Genomic DNA, 23174 nt, shown 5'->3' with positions numbered 1-23174 from the left:
TTCATCTTGAGAACATTGCAAATTCTCACAAAGCTACTCAGAATAATATCACGTATTTTCTAGCACTTTGTATTGCCTCAATCTGGCATTGGTTTAGGCTCATAAGCTTACGGAACTTCAAGCTGCATTTCTCTGGGAATAAAAATCTCCTTTCTCAAAACCTATTGACAAAAGTTTGGATGCTCATATATTGTGCAGAGGACTGATTATCTGGTGTGTGGGCTGAATGCCACAATGGAGCAGCATGTGGAAAGATGTGGCTTTCTCTGATGGGAAGAACCACTGGAGACCAATCTCTTTGGAGCCTTTCTCTTCAAACTGAACAGGAGCCCTCTAGCCTTCTAAACGGGGATTTAGTAGACTATTTCCTGACATTAGACCTTCCCAAGGGAAGAGAAGAGCAGAGGTAGGAGGGAAAGGGAAGTGGAAAGTGGGAAGTAGGAAGGGAAAGGAGATAGGGAAGGGGAATAAGAGACAGATAGAAGAATACTGGGCATCTGAGGGGAAATGAAGCTTGGACAGCAAAGGGCTTAAGAAGGTGAGGGAACAAATTCACCTACTTTTTACAATAATGCTTACAGCTGGCCCCGACTTTTGGATTGGCTGGTGATGTAGTCTTTGGCCTTAAGTTTTACATTTTCTGTCTTGGTCTTCTTAAAGATTAGAAAATATTCACTAATAAATAAATAGATGAGCAAACAAACAAATAAATAAATAATCCAGTTGTTTTCCTCTATCCAGTGTTCTCTTCTTATAATGGAGGTGAACCTTTTTGAAATGAGCACAGGCAAACCAGCAATGGAAAACACACTTACCCTTGTCGATGTTTGCTATTGGCGAGGTCAAGAAGGAAAACTGCAAAACAGAATAAAGCCAACATGTTTGTGAGTCTTTTTTAGGTACAGAAAAACATAGCCCTACCTCAGGGTAAACTTTCTAGGGAGCACTTGTCCATTGAAGTCAAATGAGACCTGGGTAAACCTCTACTAGATGAGCTTTTAGTGTTAATTTAGATGAGGAAACCTGGGTCATTTTATAGAGGAACCTAGGCAAGAGTATACAATTACATCCATTTATCTATCCAAATCTGAATTTTACTTCCAGATAATCAGAGCATCTCTCTGTCCCTTCCTACGTCTGATATACATCTATCTGCTGTTTTTTGTACATGTAAATATTCTATTTGATTTCCCTTTAAAATCTATTTTATTGTTACTTTTAGTATTTCATCATCTATATTTTCAAAAGGATCTCTCCCCTTTTCTTTTCCCCTTGTAGAGCCATCCCTTATAAAATGGAAAAAGGAAACAGTTTAGAACAAAAACCCAGCATATTAAAAAGTCTAACATTATAAACAGTATTCCACCTCCACCTCTACAGAGAAGGGAGAGAGGAAAACCGCCTTCTCATATCTCTCCTCTGAGGCTAAGCATGCTCGTTACAGTTCTGAAGCATGCAAATTTCAAATGTTTTATTGTTACTATTTCATTTACACTGTTGCAGTCATGGCAAGCATTGTTTTCCTGATTGTGTTTACTTCATTTTGCATCAGTTCATACAAGTTTTCCCATGTTTCTTTGCATTTAATATTCATTGTTCCCTATGGCACAGTTATATCCCATTATTAACATATTTGTTGAGTCAATAGGCAGCTATAGTGCTTGGTGGATAGAGTTCTGGGCCTGGAGTCAGGAAGACCTGGGTTTTAAATCTAGCCTCGGATATATAGTTGGGTTGTGTGACTCTAGGCAAGTCATTTAACCTCAATGCTTCAGTTTTCTTATCTGTAAAATGAGGACCATAATAGTACTTCCCAGGGTTGTTGTGAGAATCAAAGGAGATGATAATTGTAAAGTACTTTGTACATTTCCTGGATATAGTAAGTGCCATATAAAAGTTAGTTACTACTACCGTTATTAATTGGTGGGCATCTGTTTTGTTTACAATTCTTTTCTACTACAACAAGTTTTACTATAAATATTTTGATGTATTTGGGTCCTTTCTTTTTTCAACTCCCTTCAGGAAGATGCTTAACAGTGGATCTCTAGGTCTTAGAGTATGGACTTTTCAGTCTCTTAGCAAAACTCCAAATTACTTTTTACAATTATTGGATCCATTCGCAACTCCAGCTGTACATTATTGTGCCTACCTTCCCACAATACCTCCAGCATTGACTAGTCCCACATTTTATCTTTGCCAATTTTCTGGGTCTGCAGTGAAACCTCAATATTGTTAGGATTTGGATTTATCTTTATTGGAGTAATTTGGTGCTCTTGGCTTCTTCCTTCCTGCCTTCCTTTTGTTTTCCTAAGCCTGCCTTCACAGTTATTCAGCACATATCAGAGCTAGAAGGCATCACAGAAGGCATGTCCTCCAACTCCTAACTTGAACCACACATCTGCTCTAGAGCATCCATAACAAAGAGTCACCCAGCCTCTAACTTTCTCACAGACTCTGGGACAGACATCTCCTTTCTTTGAGTTCCTCCTACTCTTACTTCCTTGACTATTCATTGAGCTTTAAGATAAACTATCCTATATTATTTTTAATGATTTCTTGTGTTGGAATCTTGCCTGTCCCTCTCTGTGGTAAGCTCTGTGAGGGCAAAGAATATTTCCTGTATTTCTTTTTCTCCAGCACAGTCTCTACCTTGACAAGACATGGGTCAGGAATCTGTGTGCCAAAGATGACTCCCAAATTTCCTTTTCTGCTCATTTTAATTAATATTTTTTATTTTTATACTGCCTTCCTTCCCAAATAAACTCTTTCTCCTCTCCTCCCCAGATAGCCATATCTTGTAATGAAGAATAACGAAGAAGAGGAGGCAATCAAAAAGTCAACTAAATCTGAAAGCGTATGCAATATCCTGCACCCATAGACCCCCATACTGAAAAGAAGAAATTGAGCTATATTTCACAAACATTTTCTATGATATGTGGGTTGGTAGCTTACCCTATAGCTCTCCTCCCTGTTGCCTTTGAAACCCAACCAGCGTATACCACCCTCATCTCTACAGGTCTACAATCCTGTCTGCCCCCATCCAATGTCTTATCGTTAACCTGCACCCCAATCTATCCTCTGTATTTCTGCCAAAATAATCTTCTCAAAGCATGTATTTGATGGCACCACTCAAACCTTCAATGGCTTCTTGCTATGTTGAGGATAAATATAAACTCTGTAGCCTATTTTTCAAGACTTTCCACAATCTGACACCAGCTTACCTTTCTACCTTTGTTTTACTGCTCCTGCTACCTGTGTCTTTGGTTATCACTTAATTTGGACCTCAGTTTCCTCATCTGTAAAAATGAGAGGGGAGGACAAAATGACCTCTGAGCTCCCTCCTAGCTCTCCTCTATGTTCCTACAATCCTCTCCAAGTACCCTCCATTCCAGCCAAACTGGACTACTGACTCTTCCCTAGTTCACCTCAGGAGCTACCCTCTCCTGGGACACAAGATATAGATACTTAGACCTGAAGAAACCTTAGAAATGATCTACTCCAATGACCTATTTTATAAATAAAGAAACTAAAGAAAAAGGAGGTAAAGAGATGTGCCCAATGTCACCAATCTAGGATTTGGACCTGGGGCTTTTGACTCCAAATCCATTATCCTTTCCATTATTTCTTGCTGCTTCTGCCACCACACTGTCTATCACTCCTGAAATGCAATCTCCCTACTGAAGTCCCCTTCCTTAAAGGCCCAGTATAGGTGCCTTCTCATCAACAGGAGTCTTTCCCTCCCTGAGTCTCTCAGAGGCATCTCCGTTTGCTTTCTCCTGCACACTTACTCATTTTCTAACTTGAGGGATAGTGCAGCTATAGGAGATAGTGATGACTTTAGAGTCAGCAAGTTGCGTTGGGCTCAGATCCTGCCCCTAATGCATTCTAAGTATATAAACTATTTAAGTGGCTCAATCTCCCAGTGATTCCAAACAACATTCTAAGACTAGGTTGGAGAGGAGTCATTGATGTATACTGGCAGAGGAGATTTTCTCACCAGGAGCTCTCTACATCAATACAGGTCAAGACCAATTTGTATCACAGTCCTAGAGAAAATTTGGTAGTTGTTAGAATGCTGAGCATATCCAGTCTCTGATTGGATGGGATGTTGGGTAAATCACTTTAATTTGTATCACTTTGTGCAATTCTATAAGACCTTTGTACTCTATTAAACTCGGGAGAATTAACTGGCCCTTTGGTGGAAAAATCTCTATTGGTTTCTGAGTCTCATCTTCCTTATTAGCTCCTTGAAGGCAGGGGCTGTGTCCAATATAACTTTTGCATCCTTAAGGTCTTACACAGTGTCTTCCTTGTAGTAAGTACTTAATAAAAGTTACTGAATGTGACCAACAAGGAGTTTATGCCTGAGACACATAAGCCTGGACTGAGTCCAGATGAATATCAGGAATGGAGAGGAGAGGAGCCTTCACCAAAACAGAAGCTAAGATGTGACCGTTAAAGGATCTTTGCAAGGGGCAGGCCTCTCCATTCTTCCTCAGATGAAACCCAGCCAAGGATTGTCTGTTCCATCCAGTGCAGGCCCATTTCAAACTAGTAAGCCAAAGGGAAGAGATATCATATTTGCACTTATATAAGGAACAAGATCAAAAGGTCAAAGTAAACAATTCAGAATGACGCCTGACCTTAGGGCTGTCCCTTTTCATAGACAGTGCCATGACTAACCTGTCTCCTTTTTCCTCATTCCTGTTGGCCCATCCCCTCAACAACTACAAGTTTAGCCTGTCCCTGAGCCTGGGGCCAATTTAGGCCTGGGCAGGAGAGATATGAAGATCTCTAGGTTCAACAGTTCAAAGACTTAGTACCAAACCAGCCTGGCTCCTGGTTCTCTGACCTTCTTCATTTTCATGAATCAAATCCCTACTTTCTGCTTCAGTTCCATTACTTGGATTCCTGTGTTAACCTATGCTTTAGTCTTTGCCTTGATACTCTGTGCCATGTAACAATTCCTGTAGGACTGTGATGTTACTTGACTCTGGTGTCTTCTCTCATGGACAAGATGAGTTGTAATCACAATCCTTGTGGTTAAGTCTTGCTGCCCCATGCTTACCTAGACTTCCTCCTGTAGTTAGCTGGCTATCAGCCTCCCCTGGGTCCCTTTACCTATACTAATTTCTTCAAACTCATTGCTGGGACCTTACCAGATAACTCTGGGACTAGTGTTGTCTTAGGTTCTGACTATCTTCACTTTGGTCTTTCTCATGCCCACACCTTGGTTCTAAGAGTTAACTAGGAATGTGGCTAATTGGAACCTCTCTGCCCCAATTTGTCTAACTAAAAACCTACACCCCTCCCAAATTCCTCCTTACTATTCATGCCCTTCCTTAAAAGCCTTCCTAAGATTTAAGGCACTCACTCAGAGATGTCTTCCAATTCTAGAATTCTATGACTCTATATGTTGACCAAAGAGAAGTGCCACATTAACCAGGTAATAAGTGAGTATGGATTGGGGCAACTGCTTTAAGGAACTCATAGACATCCACTGTTTTTTTCAGCTTAGAGCCCAGAGTAAGTGTTAATGAGAATGAGTGGTGAGAAGGGTAGGAGAAAGGTTCCGAGAAATAGGCATTCATTCACTCAATCAATCAGTCAATCAGCAATCATTTTCTAAGCTCTACCATGTGCCAAACATTGTGCTAGTGGACAGAGATACAAACACAAATGTGAGATAGTCACCTGATCTCAAGAAGCTTGTAGCAGGCTGAGTGAGGGAAGGGAAAGAGAGGGCAGAGAAGCTTAATTTGGTGGGTAATAATAATAATAGCTAGCATTTAGGTAGCACTTCAAGGTTCACAAGGTACTTGACAAATATTAGGTAATTTTATCCTCCTAACAACCCTGCTTTTCTTTTCCCAATTTACAGATGAAGAACCTAAAGCAGATAAGTGAAGTCATTTGCCCAGGGTCACCCAACCAGCAAGTATCTGAGGCCGGATGTATCATCATCATCACTGATAGTGATAATAATATATCTGAATATAAGTCTTCCTGGCTCTCGGTCCAGCACGCTATCCACTGTGCCAAGGAATCCCAGAGCAGCCAGGGATCACCCAACGCCTGTCAAAGCGATGTACTTGACGTCACTGTACTTGACCATTTGGATGGGCCAGCCCTCCTGAGTGGCTCTAACACTTTGCAAGTCCTCTGTTTTGAAGGAACAAACTTCCATTCAAACCTTAGGGTTTTAAAGCTGGACAGCACTTGAGGGACCCCGGAGCTCAGCATCCTTATTTGACAAACAAAGAAACCAAGGCCCGGAGAGGAGTGGAGTGCCAGGAATTGAATCCAGGCCTCCTGAGTGCCAGCCCAGCACTCTGGCCACTGCTGCCCACAGCCTCCAGCCTGGCAGGCCTGCTTCCTCGGCCATGCGGCTCTGATGCTATCTCTCCCAGGATCAGCAGGGGGCAGGCTTGTCTTTCCCAGGAAGGAGGACACGGATCCCTAAAGCTAAATTCAGACAAAAGGGGAGCCTGCAGACTCCGGGCTTGGCTTCACCTCCTAGTATTTCCTCTGCAGCCAGACACTGGTGCCTGCTGTTCTCAAGGAAACTGAAATTGCCGTACCCCGTAGGCGCATCCAGGGCTGCATTTCAAGGGCTTTCAGGGAGAAGGCAGATGGATCGCTCCGTACTTTTCATCTACAAACTCATGAAGGGAAACAGAAAGGAGCAAAGTTCTGCTTCTGAATAACTTTTGACAGGCCTGCTGAGCACCCCTCTCTGTGTGCCAGCTGCAGGAGGCACGAGCAGGCCGGTGCCACAGGGCTACAAGCAGGTTCGTGCTACAGTGCTCAGAACATCGCGGCTAATGGCAGAAGCCCTGGGTTCGAGCCCTGTTTATGCCTCTGTGGGAATCACCAGTGTCATCGAGGGCAAGTCGTTGAACAACACCCTGGGCCTCAGTTTCCTCATCCGTAAAATGGGGATGCTAATAACTCTTGGTATTCTTGTGAAAATCAAATGACATAATGCAGGTAAAATGTTCTGTGAATCTTCAAGTGCCATATACATGTTAGCTATTATTCTAAGAGGAAGCGTTATTGAAACATGAACAATTATTATACTGTGCACATGTGGATATTGAGCTGGATGGCTGAAATTTCTGGTGTTCATCTGGAGGTTTGGCATTGTACAGACAAGCGATTCTTGACCTATTTTAGTTATACTTTTTCAATTTAGAGATAGAACTGCTTATCCCCCTCTATCACCTCCACCACTATCCCATTAATGACGGAAGGTAACAAGAATTTATTAAATGCTTACTAGGTGCCAAGCACTGTGCCTCATAACAACCCTCAGAAGTAGGAGTTATTTTATAGGGGAAGAAACTGAGGCAGACAGAGGTAACATGACTTGCCTAGGGTCACACAGGTAATAAATGTTCGATGCTAGATTTGAACTTAAGACTTCCTGACTCCCTTCCTGGCTTCCTTATTTCATGCCTCTATCTACTGCATCCTCAGTCATCTAATAATTGCTATGGGAAACAATCGGGCATTGCCAGGAGAAAGGGTCTTCTTTGAAGACAGGAAGACCTGAGTTCAACTCCTACCTTCAACACATACATTTCTTGACAGTGGGAAAGTTATTTAACCTCCCATTGCCTTTAGTCAACTGCCAAACATTATATGTTGCAGACAGTTTGACGAGTGACACCATGAGTTCCCCACTTGTATGATGTCACAGGACAGGATCCATAATTTTAAGTGACATTTACATAGAACTTTATGAAGACAAATAATTTTTGTACCTGTTCTGTGATCTGGCCCTGATTTGAGGGAGATAGTGTAAGCAGAATTATTCCCCATTGACTGAGAAGGAAACCAAGACATAGAGGTGTGAAGAAGCTCCCAGAATTCACTAGCTAGTAAGTAGATACTGCAGCAAAATTCAATCTCAGTTCTTCCAACTCCATGTCTGTGCTCTTTTCACCTTTGCAGGATGGATGGCAGTGAGTTTTATAAATAAAGAAAGATCTTGGCTTGTAGAAGGGAGAATGGGAGTGAGAGATGTGACCTTGAACTCAGTTTTCTCAACTGCAGAATGTTCTAATGCTAAATTACTATGATCCTATGAAAGAAATTTCCATTAGAGAAAATGATTGGGTTGAATAAAAAGGTCATTTTGATTCAATTTAATACATGGTGGTTAAATGTTTATTACATGTTAGGTACTGATATCGTCTGCCCTTCATTTTCAAGGAGGACCAATGACGTCATTGGGTGATATCTTGACTTGCTTTGTGAGTTTGATTTAAGTAAGGTAAAGTGGCACAAAGTCATCAGCCTTGCTCTCTTTCCTTGAGTTGTCAAAGCCCAGTGGCAGGTCAAAATCTAGAAGACTGGTGATAGCCCAGGATTCAGCAGATGACCTTGGTGTCTTCAACGTCTGCCCAAGCTCTAAATGCTCCACAGCGTCTGCTTCAGCTGCCTTCATGGTTGTTGGAACAAGTTGTTCTCACCTGCCCATTTTATCAGGACGCCTTCACATGTTTGAGGTAGACACTCCCATAACTCACCAATGGATTTGAGGCCCATGAGTTGGTTTCAGCCTAGTTCAGCCTGTCTCCCAAGATGGTTTGCCAGGGTGTGGCCACTTTGGATACTACAGGTGAGAGTTGAGTGGCAGGTGGACACCAAAGAAGGATGAAGAAGGTTGGGCAAACCCTCACACCAGAGGTGCTGGTCCTCCCTGAACACCCCATAGGTACTGAGTATGCAAATACAGAAAAGAACCTAATGTCTTTCAAGGACATTGCATTCAGCGGATGGATACACTATGTTTATGCATGAGTAAATACAAAGTTAGTTGAGACAGGAGAGAGTACTATCAAAAGGAGGAGATCATAACAGGCTTCTTGTCCTAGAATGTGGTATTTTACTTAGCTGATGATTGAAGAGAAGGACTTGAGGGAGTGGAGATGAGGCATGTAGCATTATCAAGTACAGAGAATAGCTTGTACAAATGTGTAGAGTATAGAGGTAGAATGTGGAATTTGAAGAGCTAGTGGTACCTGGATGGTGGTTTACTCAATGGAGAGAGGCAGTTTTGGGGAAAAGCCAGGTGCAAAGAGAGAGATGATTAGTTTCATTTTAGGCATGTTGAGCTGCTGATGCTGATGTAATATCAAGGTGGAGATGGTGAGCAGGCATTTGGCTATGTGAGATGAGACTTCAGGGAGAGATGACTTGATTCGCTGATTTGGGAGCCATGGGCATAGATAGCTTAACTCTCATTAAGGAATGGAAGAAGAAGAGAAAATCCAGAACAAAGCCTTGGGGGACTGCCATAGATTCAGGGGCTAAAACATGAACCATGGCATTGTAGTTTGAAGGATAGAAGGAGTTTTTGAGATCATCTATTCTAACCACCTCATTTTACAGTTGAGGAAACTGAGACCCAGAAAAGATTCGTGTCTTACCCAAGATTATGCAGGAAATTAGAGAAAGAGGCAGGTTTTGAATACAGGGCCTCAGACTCCAAATTGAGCACACTTTTCTTAGTACCATGAATGATGAACAAGGAAAGAAACCGAAAATAATTCCAAGTAAGTCATCTTTCCTTACATATTGGACCAAAATCTGCCTCTACTGCAATTTTCACCTGTTACTCCTAATTTTTCCCTCTGGGGCTTGCTAGAAGAAGTCTAACTCCTCCCTCATGAGATTCCCTTCAAAGACATGAAGACAGCTTTTATTTCCCTCCCTCACCCCTGACCAATTCAGCTTGTCCCAAGTTAAATACTCCCGGTTCCTGCACCTATACCTCATTGCCAGAGTAGGGGGCAGTAAGACAGTCAGTAACTTACACTGGATTCTATACGTCTTTTCATGTAGCCTATGACACCAATAGCTTTTTAAGACTGTCACTTCACACTGGTGACACATTAGGCTTACAGACCTCGAAAAATCCCAGTTCTGTTTTTAAACTGTTACCTTCCCCATCCTGTCATCATACAATTGATGTTTTGTTTTTCTTCTTAAATCTAAGTGAAAGTTTTCACATCAATAATAACAACAATGGAGGCAGCTAGATGGCACAATGGACAGAGCATGGGTTTGGAATCAAGAAGACTCATCTCCATGAATTCAAATGCAACGTCAGACACTTCCTAGCTATGTGACCCTGGGCAAGTCACTTAGCCCTTTTGCCTCAGTTTCCTTCTTTGTAAAATGAGCTGGAGAAGGAAGCAGCAAACCACTCTAATATCTGCCAAAAAAGCCCCAAATGAGGTCACAAAGAGTGGACGCGACTGAACAATTCAACAACAATGATAACCATCATTCAAACTTTAGTTCACATAGCACTTCTGGGTTGACAAATCACTCAATATTGATCTCATTTGGTCTTTACAGTAACCCTATCAGAAGTCAAATGTCAAAAGGCTTAATGCATGCTGGAAAATGGATGATGAACAATGTATCTTTCCATATCTTCTTTAAAGGATTTGTTGGGGAATGTCTTGGTCTTAGCAGAGGCTGTTACAAAAGCTAAAGGGAAACACACTACCCTTCAAACTTGGAGAAGATGCTAGAGATCCCAGTAAATGCAATAACATTTCATCTTTAACTTTAAACAATCCCAACTCCATAGAGTGGTCTAATAGATGCCTGGGTTGGTAAATTTAGTAGATTGCAGTGATGTTAATGGAGTCAAAATCATCAATTTGGTTTATAAACCAAAGAAAAAACTCTGTTCAATGGCTACAAATTATGCTCTAAATATTGGCTAGTTGGGTCTCCAATGAATGCGATGGCCCTTAATTTCAAATGTTCCAGTATGAATCCCCACTCCTGGAAAATCAACCTGAAAGCTTAGAGCTACTGTTGGTAACTCAGATGAAAGTAGATTGAGAACATGGCCACCACAAGCATGTAGAATGTTGAGTGTGGTAGAATCTTAGGGAAAATGTTCTGGGTTGTATTCATATGAGTTGTTCCCCTCACCCACACAAGCACTACATGAGGTCTAAAACCTTATGTCTAATGCTGATAATATGGGTATTACCATTGAATTTAAAAGCTTATATAGTCCTGTTAAGCCCTCCCTTACAATAGATCTATGCTCTTCCATTCTACCTCAGCTACATACAGCGATGGTATACCCAAAAGACTTCTACTTCTATGTTTGATTACTCTGCATTTCTATTTGACCATAATCACTTATCTTTCCATTGCTCCCTGTTCTTTACTCCTTCTAAATATGTTCTTTATCCCAACTGTGACTTCCAGGCCTGAAGTTCATCATGTCTCAGGCCATTCCTTCTATGCTGACAATAGCCTTCTCCATTCCCAATCTCAACCACTTGGTGAATCAATGCAACTATAATTTTGCATTGCTTGTTCTCCTGTCCTATGGCTGATCATGCCCTGACAAATGCCAACCTTGGATTATTCCAGTGATTCACCTCCTTTGTTCCTATGTCCATGTTGCTGGAGGAAATCGTAAAACAATCAAGACTAAGCTGACTACAAATTTATTCCAGTAATCTCGACTGGGCCCTCACTGCACCAAAACCACTCCTCCCTTAATGAACTCTAATCCTAGTCTGAACCACAGAAGCTGTTCTAAATGGTCTTTTCTTTTCTCACATCTCTGATATTCTCTTCCCTTAATCTCTCCGATGAACATATTGCATCATATTTCACCCCCAAATTGAGATGATTCACCAATAACTCCCTCTTCTTCCCCTCTCCTCATCTCACATCTCTTTATCATTCTCCAATTTCTGATGAGGATCACCTGCTTGCCAAAACCAAGCCCTTCCCAATTACCTTAATCTATCCTACTGTCTTCTCCAGAAGATTGTCCCCACTATCTTCCACCTTCTCTCTATTTTTCAATTATTCTATATCTCTGGCTTGCTCTCCTGTTGCCTGCAAACACATGTAAGTCTTCCCCTGCCTAAAAAAAAAAGAAAAACTCAAAACACCTCACTAGATCCTACTATCCCCACCAATTATTGCTCCTTACCTCTCTTCCCCTCCTCAGCTAAATACCTTAAAAACATTCTCTAACCTGATTCAACCATTCTGTAGAGCGATTTAGCACTATGCCCAAAGGGCTATAAAACCATGCATACCTTTTGACCTAGCAAGACTACTATTAGATCTGTATTCTAAAAGAGATTAAAAAACAAAAAGGAAAAGCACTTATACGTTAAAAAATATCTATAGTTGCTCTTTTCTGGTGGCAGAGTTGGAAATTGAGGGGATGCCCATTAATTGAGGAATGCATGAACAGACTATGGTATGTGATTGTGATGGAATATTATTGTGCTATATGAAATGATGAGCCAGGTGCTCTCAAAAAACCTGGAAAGACTTACAGAAGCTGATGCAAAAAGACATGCACTGTGTACAAACTAACAGCAATATTGTATGATAATCAGCTGTGAATGACTTAGCTATTCTCAGCAATACAATGATCCAAGACATCTCCGAAGGGCTTATGATGAAAAATGCTATCCATCCCCAAAGAAAGAACTGATGGTGTCTGAATATAGCTTGAAGGATATTTTTTTTTACTTTCTTTATTTTTCTTAAGTTTTTTGTCTATGTTTTCTTTCACAGCATAATTAAAATGGAAATAGGTTTTGCATGACTATACATGTATAACCTGTATTGAACTGCTTGCCTTCTCAGTGGTGGAGGTGGGAGAAGGAAGGGGAAACTCCAAGTTTTAAAAATAAATATTAAAAATTGTTTTTACATATAATTGGGAAAAATAAAATACTAAACAGATTTTTTAATTTGAAAAAAACTCTCTCTATATGGTACCTCCACTTCTTCTCCTCTTATTCTTCCAAACCCTCAGCCATCTGACTCCCTACTTTAGCATTCACTGGAAACTGCCCTCTTCAAGACACCATTGATCCCTATAGGAAATCTAATGGCCTTTTCTTTGATCCTCATCCCTCTTAACTTCTCTGCAGCACTGGACACACTTGAATACCTTCTTCTGGATATTTGCTCCTCTCTAGGTTTTGGTGACTCTGCTTTTTATTGGTTCTCCTCCTACTTGTATGATCAATCATTCCTTCTCATTCTCCTTTGATAGATCTTTATCGATCTCACACCCACTAACTGTGGCTATTCCCCAAGGCTCTATTCCATCTCCTTTTCTTTTCCCTTTATCCTATCTCACTTGGTGAGCTCATCCGCTTTCATGGGTTTAATTACTATCTCCATTCAGATGATATACATACATACATATATATGTACATATATATATACCTAATCTTAGTCTCTCTGAGTTTCAGTCTTGCATCATCAACTCCCCTAGTAGACATTTTAAAGTAAATGTTTCAGCGGTGTCTCAAACTCAAAATGTCTAAAACAGAACTCATTATCTTTCCAAGTAAACTCACCCCTCTTTTGGATTTCTCTATTACTGCTAAGTGTACTATTATACTTCTAGGTACTCAGGTTTGCAACCTTGCTTTCATCCTCAACTCCTCTCTTTTGCTCACCACACTTATCCAATCAATTGTCAATTTAATTTCTTTCTCTACAATATCTCTAAAATTCATCCTCTTCTCTTCACTCACACACCACTACCCTAGCTTGGGCCTTTATCACCTCTCACTTGGACTATTGCAATATTCTTTAATCTGATCCCCTTCCTCGAGTCTCCCCCTCAATTCATCCATCATCTACTTAGGTACCAAAGTGATTTTCAAAATGTAGGTCAAGGAACTCCAATAGCTTCCTATGACCAAATACAAGCAAATACAAGCTCCTCTGCCATTCAAAGCTCTTTACAACCTTTTCTACATCTCCAGCCACATTGGTCGATCTACTGTTGTCCCATCTCCTCATGCCTGGAACAATCTCTTCTAACTTCTGACTCTTCAAATTCCAGCCTTCTATTAAGACTCAGCCAAAATGCCACCTCTTATAGAAAACCTGTCATTCCCCCAGCTACTAGCACCTTCCCGCCTAAGGCTACTTTCTATCTACTATAGAGTTGTCTTTTTTGTATTGATTTATGCAATTTATTATTTTCACTCATTCAATTATAAACTTCTTGAGGGGAAGGACTATTTTTGCTTTTGTCTCATACATGGCATCCAAAAGTCTTATTGCAGCAAGGCTTATAATGCACTAAGAGTTTTGGGACCCACTGTTTACCCCAGTTCTTTGCATACTGCCTAGCACATAGTAAACACTTACTAAAGTCTTGTTGACCAATTAGAGGGATCATCAGATTTGCCCAGTCACACAGCGAGTAAGTGTCTGAGGCCAGATTTGAACTCCAGAAATTGAGTCTTCCTGACTCCTGGCCGGGCACTTTATACATTGCACCACCTATCTGCCCAACTAGCTTCTCAACTAGCGCTCTAATAATAAAAGTTGATAATTAGATAATCTTAATTTTTTTTTTGCTTTATACCTATCATCTCATATGAGATTTACACCATCCCTTTCAGATTGCTACTGTTGGGATTGTTATCATTTCCTGTTTTACAGATGAACAAACTGAATTCTAGAGAGTTGATGTGACTCGTATCCTTGATACGTATCAGAGGCATGATTTGAAACCAGGACAGTTTCATTTCAAGTACAACACTCTAACCCCTCACAAACCAGTGGTACAACCTTAGGCAAATCACTTAGCTTCATTCCTCACTTTCCTTATCTAGCCCATATGGATAATGAAATATACCCTCCCACCTCACTAAGGATGGAAAGGATTAAATGGGATAATACACGTGAAAGGTTTTGAAAAATTGGAAAGCACTGTACAAATGCGAATTTTCTTGCAACTGATCGGTAATAATAAAACTGATACTAATAAATAAGGGATTTGACACACATTCCGTTATTCAGGCTATTACACTGGTAAGTCAAGATCTGGGTCTATACAAATTTTTGATTCGAATCCCTTTATCTAGCACCTCCTTAGGGTAGATCCAAAGGCCATTGATTGAATGCAGAGCAGACTGAGGAGACAAATCATCATCTTAGGCAGAGTAACTCATAATGACCATCTGAACAATTCAGCCATCAACTAGCAGTATCTATATGGGGTTCTTAGACTGATCTTTTTGGACTCATCAATACAGCCAAACAAACCATTAGTTCAGACAACTAACTAATCACTTCGGTTTAACAACCTGTTTGTTTAAAGAAAGAAAAAGGCTAATTGACAGGTGTTTGTCTCACTTGGTTTAACCACAGAATATTAGAGCTGGAAAGAACCAGCCCATTAATTTTCATATGAGGCCCAGGGAGAGCAAGTGATTTCCCCAAAATAGCAAGTCACTGTTTCAGTATTGCAAAGATGTAGTCAACTATTTTCAGGAAAGGGAATCTGTGCTAGGTCTAACTCTATGCCCCAAATGAGTCAGAGTCTCTAGAAAGCACTTTATTTTTGTTATGTCAAAGGGAATGTACTTTGTTCTTTGTCTTGGGCCTTCCTGTTGCCCTCAATGCTAGTTTTTGGAATGTCAACAAAGCCTCTACCTAGAGGAATGTTCTTCTGTGCAGTCAGACTTCTCTGTTTGGAAGGCTGAGCAAACAATTGGATGAGTTGTGACTGAGAGCTAGTTCAGCACCAAATATATTTCTGGGACTTGTTGGTTGGGTGATGATCACGTCACATTACCTTTCACTCCCCTCCACTATGACCCTCTTCTCCTGCCCCCCTCCTCTTTTCTTTCGCTGGGATTCTTGCCAAGTCCTAAGCCAGGAAACCTTGTTATATTAATTATGAAGAAAAACATGTTTTATTAAAAAACCCGGCTGCTGAATATTCTGTCATGCTGTTTCTCTGTGACAGCAGAATTGCTTTTGCATTTTAGACACCCTAATGAATTTTAAATATAAATACGTATCTGGGCCGAGGCATGCTAGCACACACGCATGTGTGTGCACACATGCTGCACACACACACACACACACGATTTTCCACAACCCCATTTCCATAACTATTGGCTTATACTGCCAAAGTAAATGAATCAATCCACCATTTATGGCCAGTTAGAAAAAAATCCTAAGAGGTTTCAGTGCAATTCAGCCCCTCATGCTACCATAAAGCTTTTCATCTGAATTAGAGGAAAGAATTAATCATGCACTAGATTTCTTGGCATAAGCCAGAAACAGGCACTGAAATTGACTCATAGATGGGGAGTTACGAGGGACCATCCAAGTCCTCCAGTTTAATCTTTTCATTTTATAGTTGAGATAATGGAGGCCCAGAGAGGACGCAGAGGTGCCAGGTCTTCTGACTTCAGGTCTAACTCTCCTTCCATTGTGCCTCACTCACTGAGTTCTACTAGGGTAGGTGGTCTATGATGACAACTAATATGTTTTGGTTGGTTTTTTTTCTATCAGAGTTCCTCTTGCTTTCTTGTGGCTGATATGGATATATGATACATGAATAAATGTAAATTCTGTGGTGCCATGGAAATGACTGGAATCCCTTCCGTGGCCCATTAAAAGATGGAAGCATAAGGTTCCGAGTGGCACTCACATGAGTGCCTCAAGAGCTCAGTGAACAAGGCAGCTCAATACAACACACATAAGCACATGGAGAAATACATGTGTGGACACATTTAATTACTCTATACACAAATATTTCTCAGGATATTTATGCAAGATTTCTTCAAGGATTCAGTGTGGACCTCCTTCTCTGAGGAACACTCTTCAAGTATGTTGTAGAGGGGTTGGGATGGATCAAATGATCTCTGAGGTTCTTTCCAGCTCTGAGATTTTTAGAATTTGAGAATTTCAAAAGCTAAGAAGTCAGAGGCCCCGTTGCTGCTGTGGGGAAAAGAAAACCAACAAAAACATGGGTGTAAGGGAACTTTGTCACTGTAGTCCTAACTCTGTCCCTAAGTCATGGGATGATGTAGCTCCATAAACTTCCTTTCTTTGGTCCTCAGTTTCATCTTCCATAAAGTGACGAAAGGGGTGGGACTAGATAGTCTTGACTAGATCAGAGATTCCTGACCTTTTTTTTTTTTTTTTTGGCAGTCTGGTGAAACCCATCAGACCTTCCCAGAATAATGTTTTTTAAAAGATAATACATGTATTATATAATATATACATATTATCATATATCATATGTTAACATATTATACATAATATAGTGTATTAGGAGATAATACATAAAACAAAATAAATCAATTATACCAAAATATAGTTCTCAAAGAACTAAAAAATAGCAAACAACTTCAGAGACCTCAAGTTAATAATGCCTGCTCTCTAAGTTCTTTCCTAGCCTTAAAAGTTTGATGAGTTTAACTTTTACAAATGAGGATATGGTTATAATTTCCTGAGAGGACATTTCATCATTAATGACATGTAAGAAGGAGCACTAAAAATATGAATCCTGCTCTTCTATTTAAAAGCCATTTGATTTCCTCTCTTGAGACAGAAAGGTATGTATCCTACAGTAGTCAAGATCCAGAGACAAACACGTGAACAGGTGTTAGACCTAATAGATACTGAATTCATAATAGTTACCTGCAGTCAAGAATTATTCTTTTTGTTGTATAGAGATTTTGGTTGTAGTGGAATTTATGGTTACTGAATTTGATTTAAACTGAAATAGTGCCCTTGACACCGCTAATTATAACACGAACCCCTTACATTCACATAGCATTTTATATATGTGAGATTATGGATTCATAGAAGCATAAGTTTACCTGTTATTCCATTTAATTCTCATAACAAACCTATTGAGTAGGTCATGCCATTGACCTCCATTTTCAAAATGGAGGCTCATAGTTTTTCAGTGACTTGCCTAAGGGCACGTGGTTACTGAAAGACAACTGAGAGTCAAACTCAGATCTGACTCTAAGCCCAATACTATCTCTCCTACACCAAACTGTTATCTCTTGCCATTCAATGCTACCCAACAACTAAGCCCACTCGGAACCTTATGCTTCCTTATCTATAAAAGGGAACACAATATAGTATGTAAAATTCTAGCCTTAGAAGCAAAAAACAAGACAAAACTGGGTTCAGATTCCATCTCTGACATTTCTAACTCTGTGACAGTGGGCAAGTAACCTCTAGGAGTCTCTGTTTCCTCTTCTGTAAAATGGGATAGCAATATCTATAGATCTACATCACATGGCCATTAAGTTCAAATTTAGATTTGACCTCAAGGGTCATCAAGTACAGATGAGAAGGTATCTAAGGTGGGATTAAGAACCCGGGTTTTGCTGATTCCAAGTCCAATATTCTGTCCACTACCTCACACAACCTGCCTTAGCATTTGAAAACTTGAAAATGCTACATAAACGTCAGTCATTGTTATCCTTTGGCACAGATAGACACTTTTACCCACCACAGTTTGAACTAGCAATGGGATTGTGCTCCCGGGGGGCAATTTGGGCAGGAAGGAATCACATCCTGATGTGTAGACATCCGAAACCTGCTCCCTCCATGAAAAGCAGGTGGATACAATGGACAGGAAACAACTTGTCTGATAATTATCTGATCCATCCGGGGTAAGAAAGACAGGCCAGGTGGATATTTCCCCTACGATCGCCTGCTGGCCTCCCCTCTCCCAGACTTCAGGATAATTGGCCACTTTCTCTTTCCCTTCGGCCTGCTGAATGAAATCTGTGTGCTTTACCACCTGTCTGGAGCGCATATGGACTAAAGAGGCCCTTCTGAAGACGGCAAGCCTCTCTTTGGAACTGACTAAGCTCATCGCCTGAAGGAGACTTTCTCATATTTTCTTTTATCCATTATTGACTTGTAATTTCATCGCTAACCCTAAAAAGTCGCTAGGGCTTGCAAGAAGAGATTCTTCTGGTCCATTAGCTTTGTAGCAACTTCAAACAGGGGCTCGTGCCTCCTCCTCTCCTGCAAACTTCAGGACAGGATTCTTCCATCCCCGGCTCTCCCAGGCAGTACCTCCTGTGCCTTACTGGAATAATTTCCACCACCTCTCTCTGTAGACTTTTGGTATTTCGACTGGGTCTCAGCCACAGACAATCAACAAGCCTGCAAACTATTTAGATTGCTTGATAATCATCTGTAATTGCAAAGACCACATATGTGCAAAAGATAATTTTAAAAGAAAACCCCTTTGGGGAATGAGTCATAGGCAGCCTATTGGCTGACTGAGGTGTCTGAGAGTGCAGGGTACAGGAAAAGTGGGAGGAGGGAGGGTTTGCTGTTTTAAAAGAAAACAAGGCTCTAATCAGAAGAACTTGGATTCCAATCTGGCTCCTGAAGAAATACTGCACCCATCAAATGAGATAATGGATGAGAAAAGGCTTTGAAAAGTAGAAAGCAATATATAAACATTTTTATTGGAGTAAGTTTTTTTAATCCCCCTCCTTCCCTCCTTTCTGTTACTCCACCCCTACCCAGACAAAGGGATAGAATTATCTGAATTTTATGGAGAAGCTGCCTTCTTGTTGAGCATTTTAAGCAATTCTCAATGGTACGTAATTTCTTTGGATCTCAGTTTCTTCTTCTGTAAAATAAAAGAGTTGTAGTAGATGACCTCTAAGATCACCTTCCAGCTCTAAAATTATGTATGAGCTCATGTTCCCCACCCAAGTGTTCTTTAATAGGGGACAGCTACATAGGAAACTCAATTTGCATTCTGATCTATTTCTCAAAGCTGAAGGTCTTTTCCCAGATGTTCACGGGGCCAATTAGATAAATCCCTGGACACAGAGATGGCATAGACATTTCTTGCAATATGCTATTAAAGAGCACCTGGGTAGAGATATTATAGCATAATATATATAGCATATGTAATATAATAATATATTATCATATGTGACAAATATATATCACATATATATACATATATACATATATATTACTTGTAACATTGGATACTTTAGAGCTAGAAGTGGCCCCAGACATCATCTATCCCAGAGATCTGGCAAACTGCCCATGGGCCAAATCCAACTGCTGCCTGCTTTATTTAGTACTACCCACAAGCCGAGAGTGGTTTTTACATTTTAAAAAATAAAGTTTTGTTGTATTTTAAAATACAAAACAATGTTTAACTCTGGTCATACAAAATAAAGGAAGGGAGCAGATTTAACCTTTGGTCCATTGTTTACCTAACCCTGAACTAATCCAACCATTTCATTTGTAAAGGAAATAAAAGTCTAGGGAAATCAACCAAGTTGCCTGACTTACACAGGCAGTAAATGACAAAATCTGAATTCTAATTCCAGATTCTGATTCTAAATCCAATATTCTACACTCCCATTTCCACTGTAACCTTTATGGGCTCTTCCTTAGGTACTGAACCATACCTTTGAACTCACCCTGATAACCATGGTGAACTGCAGTCACGTAAATAAGATGAAAAAAGGGGAGAAGAAAAGAACTCTTCTCCCCCCAAAATTATCCACACCTGAAAGCTTTAGATTAGAATTTATTATTTTATAGTATTCCCACAGAAAGGGATCTCTCCCTTGTTGAGTTGTTGAAAGACAACTGACTCTGGAGCCATCAGAACTGCACGCAAGCCACCCCTTTATGACTTAGGCCAAGTCACTTGATCTCATTCAGAAAGGGTAGGTTAGGTAGTCTCTAAGGTCTCTTCTGACTACAGAATACAAGAATTTGGAAGATAAATCATATTTCAGTTATTTTTTTTTTTTTACCAATTTTTGTGGATATGCCTAATCAGGTATCAGTAACTTTAAGACATTTTTGATTTAATGACAAAATTGTAGAGTTGAAAGAAACCACAGAGAAAATCTAACACAATCTTCTCATTTTACAGATAAGGAAACCATAGGCCACAGAAGCCAAGAAGTTTGTTGGAGGTCAAAGAGTTGTCAAGTGATCAACCAGAGACTAGGCCAAAGAACATTCAATTTAGCAGCATCAAATTTTGAATGCCTGGCTTCAAATATGAATCAATCAATAATATTAAAACTAATCCTTGGGTTTGTTACCAGAAACACTGAGTTTGTTACACTAATAACTTTCTCTAGTTCACAGACCATGATTATTTGAAAAGATACTTACCCCAGAAGCTCCATGCCCCACCAAGATCACTAGATGAAGAATTAGAAGACCAGAAGACCAGCTAGTCATCTTCACTACAATGTCTTTCAGAAGTTAACAAGATCTCTTTTGCTATCTATACTTTTGGGGGGGAAGAAAGGGAATCCACTGGCAATTCAGGAACAAATGAATAGGATGCCAATTATTAACTAGGCATCAAATACTGTTTAATGTTTTGCAAGCCAACTATCTTGATTAAACAAATGTGACTGATGGGTTGGGCCGAGTCACAGAACTCTTTTTGCCCAAGGAAAATTAGCATAGAAAGAGAAAGCTACCAAGAGGATGAACTCTCTGGGCCTGTATGTGGGTCCATGGCCACCAAATGGCCCCGGAAGTTTTCCATGAAGGCCAGATAGTTTAACTCATAGCAAAGACAATGAAATAAAAGACAGCCAATACTGGATGGGTCCATGCAAGGCGTCCTTGCCTCTGCTGATTTGTCCTGAATATTAATGGGGTCCTGATTCATCAAATCTCAAACAGAATTAAGGTATGGATGGGCCTCTAATAACATCGTGCTTTATATTCATGAAAGATAAATGAAAGGATGCAAAACTGCTATTGACAAACATTGATTATGAACACTTTGAAGTGATGCCAGGACTACACTGTCAGCTTTAAAAGTTTTCTTTAAAATCTCATTACGTAAGGATTTTACTTTTTAATTATTTTTTTCTGCTGAGTCTTTGATCAGTCAAAAATGTAGCTCATGTTTGGGGACAACTCTTCCCCATGTGCTTTCGCCAGTTACATTCTTTATGATTTGAACTATTTAAAATAGCCGGTACCTGCTAAATGTTGACTCTATGTGGGCTGAATTGTCTTCTTAAATAAGGCATCGTTTCAACTCACGTAAACACCTTATTTCCCTATGTTAAGTGATCACCAGAGTTTTATAACTACTGCAAAAACCCCCATAGCTCAGGGAGTTCCCCACATCTGAGTTCTAAATCCAGGTTTCCAACTCCTTTTGTTGCCTGAGGCAACCTGCTTCTCTGAATCGGGTATGTACCTTTCTCCCCACACCAACCTTTATTTTTATTCCACATATGTGCCTTGGAAAACAGTGGCTGTTTAGGGTGTCTAACTGCAGATGGGAATCTGGCTAGTGTGAGGGGATGCTTTCTTTCCCTCAGTTCTTAGGATGGGGTGGGGGAGAGGGAAACTCAGAATTGTGTTGGGGCCATCTCTTGTCCAGTGTGCATTGCTTTGAGCAGCCTGGACCAGCTCCCTAGTTTTTTCCTGCATCTCCAGACAATCACAGAGAAAAAAGGATCCCTCCCACACCCCTGCTAGGAGTTAAAGCCCAAGAGTCCCAATTGGTGACAATGCCATTTATATTGAAAAACTCACAGAATCTGAGCTGAAAAGATATCAGAGGTTGTCTTATTTAACTCCTATCAGGCAAGAAATTCTTTCTGCAACTTGATTAAAAAGTCACCCAGACTTTGAGAGAAGAGTTCCTGTGATAAAAAGTAGAGAGTAATTGATAGGAAGTTATAAAGAGGCAGAATTGGGATTAATGTAAGGAAAACTTTCCTAATCAGCAGAGTCATCCCCAAATGCAATGAGCTGCCTAAGGAGGTAGTGGACAGCCTTTTCTTCATTGGACATCATTGTCCCACAGAGTATGTTGGGTATATTTTAGAAGGAATTCTTGGCCATGTGCCTTCTAGCATTTATAATCTGTGATTCGTTCTGTGAATCTGCCACAGGACTTCCTGGGGCACCTCATATCCTACTTTTGGAGAGCTCTAACAATTAGAGAACTTTTCCTAACATTGAGCCCAAATCTACCTCTACAATTTCTACAGATTGCTCCAATTTTATTGCCTCTGAGGCAAAACAGAACAAGTCTTGCATGTGACAGTATTTCAAATACTTGGTGACAGTTGTTTCGTCCTCCCCCCACTCTCCCCTTCCACCACTAAGTCATCTCTTCTGCAAGCTAAACATCCCTCGTTTCTTCCACTGGTATTCTAGTCCTTGACTGAGTGACTCAAGTCCCCTCATCATTCTGGTTCTCTCATCCTTGTATAGATCTACACTTCAGCTTCCTTCCTAAAATGTAGGACCCAGAATTGATCATGTCACCTGAACTCATCCTCTGTTGCAACCAATCTTACTGTTCCTTAATATGAAACCCC

The 23174-nt window shown here is 40.4% G+C and overlaps 1 protein-coding gene across 1 annotated transcript in view; it reads right to left on the bottom strand.

The window, feature by feature from the left end:
• HABP2 (hyaluronan binding protein 2) overlaps positions 1–21158 on the bottom strand; it is a 58901-nt gene extending 37743 nt beyond the window's left edge. The window contains exons 1-2 of the mRNA XM_072622957.1: positions 20986–21158; positions 816–855 (exon numbers count right to left, since the gene is read on the bottom strand). Coding sequence (XP_072479058.1) covers positions 816–855; positions 20986–21054 — 109 coding nt within the window. The 5' untranslated portion in view covers positions 21055–21158. The remainder of the gene's footprint in view (positions 1–815; positions 856–20985) is intronic.
• Positions 21159–23174: the final 2016 nt, after the last annotated feature.

Source organism: Notamacropus eugenii, chromosome 1 (assembly GCF_028372415.1).
Source record: "Notamacropus eugenii isolate mMacEug1 chromosome 1, mMacEug1.pri_v2, whole genome shotgun sequence".
NCBI lineage: Eukaryota > Metazoa > Chordata > Mammalia > Diprotodontia > Macropodidae > Notamacropus > Notamacropus eugenii.
This window is presented reverse-complemented; position numbering and strand designations above follow the sequence as displayed.